General features: G+C 33.2%; 1 protein-coding gene across 1 annotated transcript; it reads right to left on the bottom strand.

The window, feature by feature from the left end:
- Nucleotides 1-1,477: 1,477 nt before the first annotated feature.
- Nucleotides 1,478-3,966, bottom strand: LOC131633705 (glucan endo-1,3-beta-glucosidase-like). Its single transcript, XM_058904394.1, has 4 exons — nt 3,462-3,966; nt 2,159-2,737; nt 1,777-2,077; nt 1,478-1,669 (listed from the first exon to the last, which is right to left on the bottom strand). The coding sequence occupies exons 1-4, from the start codon at nt 3,930-3,932 to the stop codon at nt 1,647-1,649; spliced, it is 1,374 nt and encodes a 457-aa protein (XP_058760377.1). The 5' UTR covers nt 3,933-3,966; the 3' UTR covers nt 1,478-1,646.
- Nucleotides 3,967-12,864: the final 8,898 nt, after the last annotated feature.

Below are 12,864 nucleotides of genomic sequence, written 5' to 3'. Positions count from 1 at the left end.
TCCCTGAGGAGGCACGAGCGACGCTAGCAGAGCACGACTGGAGCTGTGCCGAGGGGTACATCACTTGGTACTACAAAGTCTCACACCCATACATGCTTCATGCTGTAGAGGAAGGTTCGTCCAGACCAGCCTACGAGGAGATTCTCCATGCACATCAGGCTCAGTTGGACCACACTCAGGATCTTCTTCCTTTGTGTCGTCAGATAGCTGACAAGGGCCTTGGAGCCATTGCAGAGAGTTTATTCTCTAAGGGGACTACTTTTAGGCGTGTGGTGGATGATATGATCAGGCTGGTAAAAAGTGCATTTCTGTACCGTCGACATCGTGTCAGGACCCGTGGGACACTTGCGTTAGGGATAGAGCCAGCAGAGCCCTTGGTAGACTCGGAGGCAGAGGTAGAGGAGATGCACAGGATGATACGCAGGATGATACCCGTCATACTCAATAGTTATATTAGATGATGTATTTATATTTTATTTTTGTATGTATTTGATGATGTACTCGACACTTTGACCGACATTATTTATATATTGTATTTTTATTGATCTACCTACTGTTGTCTTGCCTATAATTTCATTATGTTTAAATAACTCATTCTGTTTAAATAAAAGGATATTATATGTCTCTTTTGGACCACTACAAAAGTTACCTTAGGTAGATACCCTTCCTCTATTGAGTTACAAGCCTGATAAACATATATAGAATTTAGTGGTGTATATTTATGAACAATAAAGCAACAAGAAAACATCTTTGAAAAGTCCCTAATTCCATCTATAATACATTCAAAAAATAGCAGACTGTTCCGTAGATGCACCTACAAAACACGCTTCCATAGATGCACATACGGAACACGCTTCCGTAGATGCACCTACAGAACACGCTTCCATAGATGCACCTACGGAACACGCTTCCGTAGATGCACCTACGGAACACGCTTCCGTAAATGCATCTATGGAAGGAATCAAATTTTTTTAAAATTATAAGATGCTTCCGAATGTGCATCTACGGAAGCTTAAAGCAAAATTAAAATTTTGCGTGGTGTATAAGAAATGCATCCCATGCATTAAAAATGGTCAAAATTAAAACTGATGTAATTAAATTACTATTTTTAACTATTTTATTGATCACTACTATTTTGACACAATTCTAAGTATCCGGAAAGTATCCAAGAAAGTATTACCGACATGTAAAAATACTAGATGACAAATTAATCTCGGTCATTTTTTTAGCTGAAACAATTTGTCAGTCTTTTATGTCATACTAGATGATTTACTTCGTTGAATTCTAGACGTACAATTCAACGGCATTGTTGAAAATTTGACAAGCAGAACACCAACTTTTCTATGTATTCTAATCTCTAGTATTTTATAAATCCATTGCTTTTAACAAAGAATAAAGTGTTTCTGAAATCAGGAATCACCGACATTGGTTAAAAAAATACTAATACTTTATTTTCCAGCCACATACGATGCATATATTTAATCAAAGCATGAAATCTCATGCCAATGTTAACGTTAACATCCATTTTTCATTTTTCATAATATAATATACAAACTAAATAATCAAGTACATGAATGCATAGTCACTACTAACTCAAAAGCCACATTAACAGCATTTTCCCTCTTATATTCTATCTCCAAACATTCTCAGATTCTACAATTATCATGACCTGCAAAATAAGAATAACAAAACACATAATGTAAGCAAAATGTTATGCATATGACAATCGTCCCTCTTAAAGAACATAAAAAGAATACGGCATTGATTGATACTCACTTGGGTTGACAGAAGTTACAACACCGGAGTTAGAAAAGTCGCAGTTGAAATCATGTTTTCCATTAGCCTGATAATAAGCATTCATGGCATAAGTCGCAAGTGCCTTAACATTGTTAACAGCATAGCAAACTCCTCCCGGTTGGATCGGTCTGCAATCAATTCCTTGGCTGCAAACGTAGTTTATATTCGCTTGTAAGGCTCCAGCACTCGCATCAGCCTTTGGCACACACCATTTCTGCCCTCCAACTACGGGACGTGGCGTTGGCGTTTGTCCTCCTCCTTTTACAGGTGCTACTGGTTTCTGCATTATTCATTCAAAATCAAAACACACTCAACAATATATTGTACATTACGCAATAAAAGGGATAGAAAAGAACAAAACCTGTCCGTTACGCAAGATTCCAGCATCATAAACAGAAGTGAAATCAGGATGAAAGAGTCCCCAATTATGTTCAGCAATTGGACCAGGTTTCTGATTCTCGTTAAACAAAGCAAAAATATAAGTCTCAAACCGCCTATTCGGCATCAACGGTGTCCCTTTTCCTTCAGCCAAATGCCTAATCAACTGACCGTTATAACTCTGAGCATTCGCCACACTACAAGCATCCCAACCGTCACAAACTGAAGGCCAACCCGTTTCACCAACAGCAATGTCAACATCACCATACCCAAGAGCCTTCATTGCCGAATGAACCGCGTCCATTAAAGCATCGAATTGGTTAGTGTATCTTAGTTTTGTGTTCCGGTCGAATAAGCCACGGTTTGGTCTGAACAACGCGAAGTTGGCGTTTTTTGGATTGTAACCGAAATATGGATATGGGTTTACCATAAATGGTGTTTTTGTTTGTCTTAGGAATTTCAACATTGGTCCTAAAAAGTATTTTGCAAATCCTGGTCTGAATTGGCCTGCACTTGGTGGTAATGATTGTCGCAATATTGCTAAGGAATGCGCTGTATTCACCTGAAAATTTATACAAAAATTCAACTATATATTTCATAATTCCTATTTCAAATATTTTACTAACATTTAGAATTTCTTAATTAAAAAATCTTGAACTGAAATAAAAAAAATCATTGAAAAATACAAGTTGGAATCATTTCTGAAAACAGATTCCATTCAGTCACATTTTTCCACAATACAACATCAATCATTGTCTGATGTAGATCTAATTATCCAAAAAAAAAAATTAATTTATATTTTATATTAATAAAAATTTCAAATTGAAATCAGAGCCGTAAGATCATAATCAAACGGCTGTGCACGCATGACTGCATGAGTGCATAAATATGCTGACTGCAGCAAATCACCGTCCATAATTTGTAGGACAGGAGAAAAATACATATTTAACCTTGAAAAAATACACAAGAAAAAAATTTTTTTATCTCAAATCTTAATTTTTTCCCAATATGTTTACACGGAACATGCATTCATTACATCTCATTTTCATCACTTTCTTTTTCTTTCATACACTTCATTAAATTTTTAAGTTATCCTTTTTCAATATTAAATATAAAAATTACTATCTCGAGAATCGAGCCTCATCTTTTAAAAAAAAATCTACAGTACCACCTTCACGATCTAAAACCTGGCTTAGATCTCTTTTTATTCATCTTTATATTTATAAATCGTAAGAAATATGATATAAACATCGAAGGTAAAGTAGCTAAAAATAGTTATGATTTACCTTAATGTCGGTAATGCCCTCGGCAGCAAGAGCAGCATGAAGCGTTCTCATGGCAGGAACAAGGTTCCGAATCATAGCAGTATCACCCCAATGAAGAACTTCACTTCCCACAAGAATATATTTAATCTTCGTCTGAGGATGAAAAGGTTTAATATGGGCCACAACCCATTGCCTCGCCGAATCAATCTGCGCCAACGCGGCGATATCGCCGTTTGGCGCAGTCACGGTGACGGAGATCCCGGTGTTGGCAAAGGCCTGAAGGATCTGAGGGCTAACATCGAAGATCTTCACACTGTCGATGATTGTGTTTGTTTTGAGGAAGTTTGCTACGGTGGCTGGTGGTGGGAGGTTGTCTCCGAGGGTGCCATAGTTGACGCCGATGGAGGTAACGGTGGCGGCGAGGTGGAAGAGGAGGAGGAGGGGGAGAAGGGAAGGTGAAAGGGTGAAGGTGGCCATTGGTTTTTGTGACATTGATTGTGTGAAGAAAGGAAAGTGAGATATATAATGAAACGGTCTTATCTTAGGTTTGTGTTTATTTATAGGTGGATGGAAGACAAATAATACACGTTTGAGGGTTTTGGGTTGAGAACAGTTGGACCTTTTTTTAGGACTTTGGTCAAAATAGACATGCATGTATTATAAAATTAGAAATTAATAGTTTGAGTTGTTATGTTTTATGGCGCACTGGGGGATTTTGAGCTGAAAATAGGATGATATTTTTTAATTTATATTTTTAGTATTATTTAAAAAATATTGTTTAAGAATATTTTAAAAATTAAATTAAAATTTACTTTTATATCAAACCAATTTAATTTGTAATATTAATTTTTAAATCAAACCATAATTGATCATTCTATTTTCTAATATTATTTTTCAATGAGTAATGATATTTAGTACGAAGTATTTTGGAGAAGAAATGCAAAAATGAATATGTGTCACTATTTTTGTGGTGAATTTTAAACTAGTTTTAAATTTAATTTTCTTTATAATAGGGATCACGGAGTTTTAGTGGTGATAATGAATTATTGGGATTTATTCTTGCATTTCTTGTTTTTTCATTTTCTTACTATTAAGCATTTTCTTTTTTAATATACTATATGTTATATGTTATATTAAATTTATTTTTATTTAGTATCCTTATAATATTAATAAAAAATATATTTTATAATTTGAATATTTAAAAATTGATTTAAATTAAATCATGTGAAATTGAATTATATTGGATTATATTTTTTTAATGAATCATCTAACATTGAATCGAACTGTAAAAGAATTTATCTTTGAATTAGATGTATTTTCACTTTAAAATTGATCTAAATTGCATCACGAACACTCCTGGTATATTTTATTATGTTATTATTATTATTATTATTTATAATACTCAACTTTTTAATTTATTATGTTAAATGATTCTTCTTCTATATTTTATTCTTTTTCAAATAAATATTTTTTCTTTTTCTTTTTTCTTTATATAAAGTTGATTAACATTTTGTGGTTTTGAAGATTGTCCATGTTTTCTTAGTTGGAGAGAATATTGTGTTAGTAAAGTAGGTTATCACGTTAAAAGCATTGGAGTTGTTAATTGTATTTGAGATCAACGGTCTTTGGAAGACATTCTTGTTTTTGAGATTTTGGTTTATTTTTAAAAATAAAAAGGTAACTTTAAAATGTAAAATTAATTTTAACATATCTAGTTTTTTAATTAAAATAATATTTATTTTTAAAATTGATTATAATTTAAATTATAAATTATAACAATTGATTAAAAATTACTTTTTATATTTAAATATATTATTTAACTTATTTTTATATTAAAAATGTTTAAACTGGCATGAATAATTTTATCTTTAATTTATTTTTAATTGAAGTTAATTTACTTTAAATTAGTTTTTACCACTATATATTAAATATAACTGGTTAACCCATATTTCCATAATATTCAAACATAAGTTAATTCACTTTTTATTATAATAAGTTTTTTAAAAAATAAATTGCTTGAAATTAACTTTCTCAACCGCGTAACTATTGCTTTTTGTTACATCAACCGCGTAACAAAACTAACACCTGAACGTTCTCTTTGCATCAACGGAGTTCCATAATGTTGTTTGATGTGGATGCCTTTGTTTTTTGTTTTGTTTTTGATAAAGTAATAGTATTTGGTTTTGAAATAAATGCATGCCCGTTATTTGAAACCAAACAAAATACTATCGTGTTTTGCATGTGATATGGATGAGAAAAGATTCCATTACAATGTCTTCTAGTTCAAATATATTTGGTGACGTCTTGAAAGGTTAAAATAAGTTTTTGGTAACATAGAAGATGTAAACAAGATTAGTGCTGGATAGCTATCGAATAAAAATTACCTTTGTTTGAGAAGAATATATATGAAAAAAACAAAATATATTTCAGTGCAATTGTAGTAGGAATAATCCATTCATTTTAAAAATTGGCATCTTGTGATATATGTGTTTCCATACATGTATATTGATTAGAAATCGAATTCCTGCCTAAATAGTCAGGAAAAAACTAAAAAGACCCCTCCAAGTCAATATTTTGAAGATTTTTTTTTTTTATATTATAACCCTAAAAGTACTAGTTTTGAATCAAAATCACCTGGTCTGGTCTTAATTTGACTGTAAGGAAAGTTTGACTTCGTGACTGTAGAAATTACATGGAAATGGATTCTGACGTGTTGGAGAGACTTTTAAGTGCGGTGGAGCGGAGATAAACCTAAAAGATTAGCATACCAATGTGCAACTCAGTGAATGAGTAAGAAAGTATTATGAGTGTGAATGAAAAAATATCTGAAATGGCATATATTGGACTTTATATAGTGCGGACGGTCAAAAGCGTCTACGTGGAATATGAAGCCTTAGATTGGTTGTCGTTTGATCATATCTAACGATGGGAAATGTGTTGGAGAGTGGAATCATTGGTCTTCAATTGGGCGAGGTCTTACTTGTTCCACGTGTCTTTCCATGCAATGCATGTTGTTGGTGTGGATTTATGTGCTTGCGGGTATGAAGTCTACAACAACCTGTTGGTTTGGTTTTGATGTTGACAGCGCCCTTAAGAGAAGTATTCATTAGTCTTGTCGTTCGAGGCTCGTTGGTTCAAATGATATCATTTGATGTGTTGATCAAGTTTTGGTGCTTGACAAGCTGTTGATCAAGTGATGGTGCTTGATATGCTCATCAAGTGTTGGTGTTTGACAAGTTGTATATTAAGTGAGGTGCTTGATATGTGGATCAAGTGAGGATTTTTTATGTGTTGATCAAGTGATGGTGCTTGATATGTGGAAAATTTCTTCGCTGTTGAGATCCAAAAGCGCGGTTCCTTTCACACCTCGTTTGTAACCCAAGAAAATGTTTTTTTTTTCTTTTATGATAAAGTTTAGTTTTATGAGCATGAAGATTTGATGCATATGTTAGAGTTTCAAAAAAATTCAAAACATGTATAGCAGGTTTCTCATTATTCAAAAGATAATGAGGGGACTTATTTTTTAAAATAAGACTTAGAACTCTATTCATGATCAAAACTGCATGGTTGACTACATAAGAGCAAAATAACTTTGGAGTATTTGCTTGAAAAAGAAAGACTCTTGTTATATTTAAAATATGTTGATGCTTTCTCTCAATTCTTTCATTTAGTTGGGGAGATTCCGCACAAGTAGTTTGATGTTGAATTCCTTTAGATGAATAAAAATTCGGCTTTATGAATTTAGGATCATTATCACTCCTTATGATTTTAATAGTAGAATTATGTTTCACTTCTATCATTTTAATGAAATTTATAATAGTTTGCGAAGTTTCACCTTTGATTTTCATTAAAATAATCCAAGTGTATCTACTAAACTCATCAACAACATTTAAGAGATATGAATGACCATGATAAGATTTGATGGAAAAATGAGTTTCTCATAAACTATAGATCTTGTTCCATATTACTTTTTCACTTGAATCAAATCTCACAAGTGCTCATGACTCGAATCAAGCATGATTTTTCACTACTTTTTGTGCTTCATGTCTAGCATCTATAAATCATTTTTACTCTCAAATCATTCACAATGTTAAAAAGCACATTTTTTCATAATTAATTTGTGAACTCACAAACCACTTGTTCTTTCATTTTTCAAAAGAGTTTTTGGTCTTTTATGAACACTTACAAACAATTTTTTTCATCTTCTACCTCATACTTTTTTCATTGTTGCATGGATTCAAATCTTATATTTGAATATTCGTGATTGTTAAGGAGATTCGTTTTTTAATTTATAACGTTTCTTTGAAGATTTAGTTAAGATTTCAGAGGCTTGCAAGAGTGTGTGGTGTTGTGTCTGGTTTTGATAATTCCAGTGGAAAAGAATAAGGCTCTTTTCTCCAGGTTGACCTTGGTAGTGTTATGTGGAAGCTTATAGATAAGGTAGGAGTTCTTCTCAATCTTCGGATAGACTTACACTTAAGCTACCGGGAGAATTGTAACACCCCAAATCTACTCCGCAATTTAATAAGAAATTAGAGTGTAAAATCTCAAAGACAACAACTAATTTTAGGCATCACATATTCAACTTAAAAAAAATTTCATGCAAGCTCATTAATAAAGATAAATAACACAATCAACGGAGGAATCATAATCCAATAGTCATTTAAAATCAAAACAACTCTTAAACATTGCAGCGGAATTCACAAAACTCATAAACTTCAAGTTATAACATTAAGGCCAACATGTCAACAACTAAACCACGTGATCCATAAACGATAACAAAATCCAATCAAGCATAACTACATAAACCAAGCAAACGACAAATCCCCCTAGTGCTACGTATCAGAGCAATAGACACTGACTCAACCTACGAAGGTAAACAGTTACTCCTCATTGTTACCTGCACGTTACCAACAAAGGATAACATTCAAACAAAAGGGGTGAGATATCAAACAGTATAAAGGAACGTATGATAATACTTATAGCAAAAATAAGATCATACACATTTCACCACTTCTCAACACGAGGCAACTTTACCACAACAGAACATCAGAAAAACATGGTAACGAATTCAACTTCACAACGATGTCATCAACTTAATACGACAATCATTCATTATCACAACAACTCAAAATGCAACTTCATGGTATGCGTATGCATGTGGTACCATTTGGAGTAAACTCCCAACTTAAACATTATCATTCGGACCAACTTAAACATTGCCATATATTCCAACTTAAACATTTGCCATTTAGGCCAACTTAAACAATGCAATGGATGCGACTCAAATGATGCACATCCACAAATATAACATAAACAACACGTCACAACATCGTCCAAACAACATCAACTCAATGTCAAGGTTCTATGGCAACAACCATATCATTATTATGATAGTAACTTATCACATCTCAATCACGTCTTTACGATATACAACTATACCCAAATATTCAACTTCACAAAACAAACTTTGTCTTAGTGTAGTTTTTCTTATAATTGGTAATTAAACTTTGTCTTAGTGTCAATCAAACTTGAAAAATTGTGGTTGTAGAATATTATCGGTGTTGGCAATTATACCATAACACTACATGTGTAATTGATAAATTATTCAATGCAAAGTTAGTTTTTTCATTTGGTTTAATTCAATTGTCCATTTAGATTGTGTTGTGAGTTGTTTAAGTATATTCGTGTAGAGTTGTTCTTTTTATCAGGTCTAAGTGACTCGAAAGTTTAAGAATATGGGTGACAATGCAATAGAGCATTACTTTTTAAAGGTGAAATTATGCTTATTGGAAGGAAAATAACAACCAGTGTCTTAATTGATAAGGAATGTTTTTAATCAATTAAGAAACTTTGTGTCTTGCTCTATTTATGAAACTCAAGCACAAACTAGGAGAACTTTCACACTTCCTCACTTTCATAATCTTTGAAACTTTAAGATCCCTTGCTTGATTCATAATTAATTCAACACTTTATTTTGGACTTGACTTCTTCTAAATGATGAGGTTTGATCAAGCTTCATAAGAGACACCATCATCAAAGAGATTGATTGATTGAAGATGCCTATGAACGTCGCTTTACATTAGGTGTTATCCTTAAGAGATTGACTTTGACATCTTAATCTTAGAAGATATTTAACATGATCATCTTGATCATTAATTCAGATGAATACTTCACATCATAGTGTTGTCATCACCAAAACCATTTAGCTTATATGTCTACTACAGACATTGTACCTGCAAGCACATAGATCCACATCAGGTAGAAGGGTAGTGAGAGATTCAATAATTTAGATCAGGAACCCACTAAGATTTGTATCATATCCCATGTTTCTTTTATTCTTATAAGATAAGCAGGTGCATGAGTTAGATTCATATTTTCCATTCTTTCGCCAACAACTTGTTAAAAAATGTTAGGGCCCTAATTCAAGTACTTTTTGCTAACTTAGACCCTAGTTGGAGTGCATGACTCAACAAATATTTCTTCATTTCATTTTCGACACTCTTGACCAAGATGGCTTCCTTCTTGAACCTTTCAATGTATGATTACAAGGATTCATCCTTCTCCTGCCTAATTAAATCTATACTTTCCACCAACTTGGGCCGCATCCGAAATGTCTTGAAGTGATCGCAAAATTTATTATGTACGATAGTTAGGGCAACGTCTTAGATAGTGCCTCCCAGACTCTGATTTTGAGGGGGAGTATATACGCTAGCAGCTCGGGGTCACCGGTGCCAAGAGAATTCCTCCTTATCTCTGTTTTGGTGACATCAATGATCTTTCTTAAAGAGAATCATTCATAAGAGCATGAAAATTGTCCGCTTCAGGTGATTTCTAGTAATAGATAAAGGGTTTCATCTATGATTCGACGCCTAATAGAGGGGTGGTACCTGCCAATACTTCCACACCTAATTATTTTTCTAAGGCAAGGTATATTTTTCTATATAGAATGTTTGTAGCTTGATTTAACGTTTGTCTCCTCTTTTATAGACGGATTCTATATTTTTTTTGAAGATCTATAACTTGTATATGCTTGCTAGTTGTTTAGATGAACGTGTGTGAGGATATAACATATTATGTTATCTGACGATCTTTCTTTACTTATTTGTTTGGATCAAATATCTTCCTTAGATAGGTTCACGTTTGTTCCTGAAATCCTAGAACGTTCTTTGAATCATAGCAGGAGGAATAATGTCTTTATTTGACATCACGATAATATTTATTCTTTTAATCTAACTATTGTCTTGCAATTTTTGCTGATACATAATAAAACTGATATGTTATACTCCCCTCGTTCTAAAATGAGTGTCGTTTAAGGTTTTCGCATACTAATTAAGAAATGTAATAATTTTGTCATAAAACATTATATTTTTACTAAAATAACTTTATAAATGTATTGGAAGTAGTATACATACAAGGTAATAATTGAAGGATAAAATTAAAAAATAACAATCATTACTACATTAAAAAGTAAAAATGACATTTATTTTAAAATAAATTTTATTTGCTAAAACGACACTCTTTATGAAATGGTAGGAGTAATGTACTTCTAAACAACTAAATATATTCTCGACGTAGATGATAGGGGTAGAGCCACCTTAAGATATAGGTTGCCATGATCACCCAAGATTTTGATAATTTTTTTTTAAAAAAATAGTTATAATATTCCATTTTTATTATAAATTATATTTACGCAAATGTAAAACAAAATAATTTAAGGTGGCTCAAAACAAGATAGTGATGCTCAAAACTAGTAATGGAGGCTGGACAGAAGATGTTGATCAAATTAGAGGCATGGTGAACAATGAAGGATAGAAAAACACTTAGAAAGGGGGGGGTTTGAATAAGTGTAGCTTTAAAAACTTGACCGATAAAAATAAATTGCACAGTTATTTTTATCCTGGTTCGTTGTTAACTAAACTACTCCAGTCCACCCCCGCAGAGATGATTTACCTCAACTGAGGATTTAATCCACTAATCGCACGGATTACAATGGTTTTCCACTTAGTCAGCAACTAAGTCTTCCAGAGTCTTCTGATCACACACTGATCACTCCAGGAACAACTGCTTAGATACCCTCTAAGACTTTCTAGAGTATTCTGATCCACACGATCACTCTAGTTACTACCTGCTTAGATAACCTCTAAGACTTCCTAGAGTATTCTGATCCACACGATCACTCTAGTTCCTTACAACTTAATGTAATCAATTCTAAGAGTATTACATTGCTTCTTAAAAGCTATAATCACAAACTGTGATATTTCTCTTAACGTTTAAGCTTAATCTCACTAATATATTACAACAGCAATGTAGTGAGCTTTGATGAAGATGAAGATTCTGAGCTTTGAATATAACAGAGTTTCAGCAAGTTAATATGAGTTGTTTTGTTCAGAATCGTTAACCTTGCTTCTCATCAGAACTTCATATTTATAGGCGTTGGAGAAGATGACCGTTGAGTGCATTTAATGCTTTGCGTGTTTCGTACAGCATCGCATTTAATGTTATACGCTTTTGTCAACTACCTCGAGCCTTGTTCACGCTGTGTCTACTGACGTTGCCTTTAATAGCTTCTAACGTTCCTTTTGTCAGTCAGCGTAGCCTGCCACATGTACTTCCTTCTGATCTGATGTTTGTGAGTACAACGTTTGAATATCATCAGAGTCAAACAGCTTGGTGCAAAGCATCTTCTGATCTTCTGACCTTGAAGTGCTTCTGAGCGTGATACCATCAGAACTTCAGTGCTTCTGATCTCATGTTCTTCTGATGCTTCCATAGACCCATGTTCTGATTCTGCTTCGACCATCTTCTGATGTCTTGCCAGACCATGTTCTGATGTTGCATGCTGAACCCTTTGAGACAAAGCTTCTAAGCGCTGAATTATGCATACTCTTTATATATTTCCTGAAAAGGAAATTGCATTGGATTAGAGTACCATATTATCTTAAGCAAAATTCATATTATTTGTTATCATCAAAACTAATATAATTGATCAGAACAAATCTTGTTCTAACAATCTCCCCCTTTTTGATGATGACAAAAACATATATAAATGATATGAATTTGCGATCAGAAAGAGCAGTCGGCAAAAGACAAATTACACAGCTATAGCATAAGCATGTGAATATGTCTCCCCCTGAGATTAACAATCTCCCCCTGAGATAAATAATCTCCCCCTGAAATAAATACTCGAAGAACTTTAATAAAAGACTTCCCTGATTATTTCGGTAGAGACGATCACATAAGCTTCTGTCTTCAGAGAATTCATAGCTTCTGACTTCTGCTTCCATTGGACAGCTTCAGAACTTGAATTTCTTTAGATCCCTAGAACACTCATAGCTTCTGATTCCTGCTTCCATTTAGGACAGCTTCAGAACTTGAATTTCTTTTATCTTCAGAACATTCACAGCTTCTGATTTCTGCTTCC

This window comes from Vicia villosa, unplaced genomic scaffold, assembly GCF_029867415.1.
Source record: "Vicia villosa cultivar HV-30 ecotype Madison, WI unplaced genomic scaffold, Vvil1.0 ctg.001168F_1_1, whole genome shotgun sequence".
Classification (NCBI taxonomy): Eukaryota; Viridiplantae; Streptophyta; class Magnoliopsida; order Fabales; family Fabaceae; genus Vicia; species Vicia villosa.
The sequence above is the reverse complement of the archived record's forward strand: the minus strand, read 5'-3'. Positions and strand labels throughout refer to the sequence as shown.

Coding starts and splice junctions, on each gene's coding strand:
- LOC131633705 (XM_058904394.1), bottom strand. CDS start 3,932: ATGTCACAAAAACCAATGGCCACCTTCACCCTTTCACCTTCCCTTCTC. Junction 2,078..2,158: donor GAATCTTGCGTAACGGACAG/GTTTTGTTCTTT, acceptor TGAATAATGCAG/AAACCAGTAGCACCTGTAAA. Junction 1,670..1,776: donor TGTAACTTCTGTCAACCCAA/GTGAGTATCAAT, acceptor CTTATTTTGCAG/GTCATGATAATTGTAGAATC.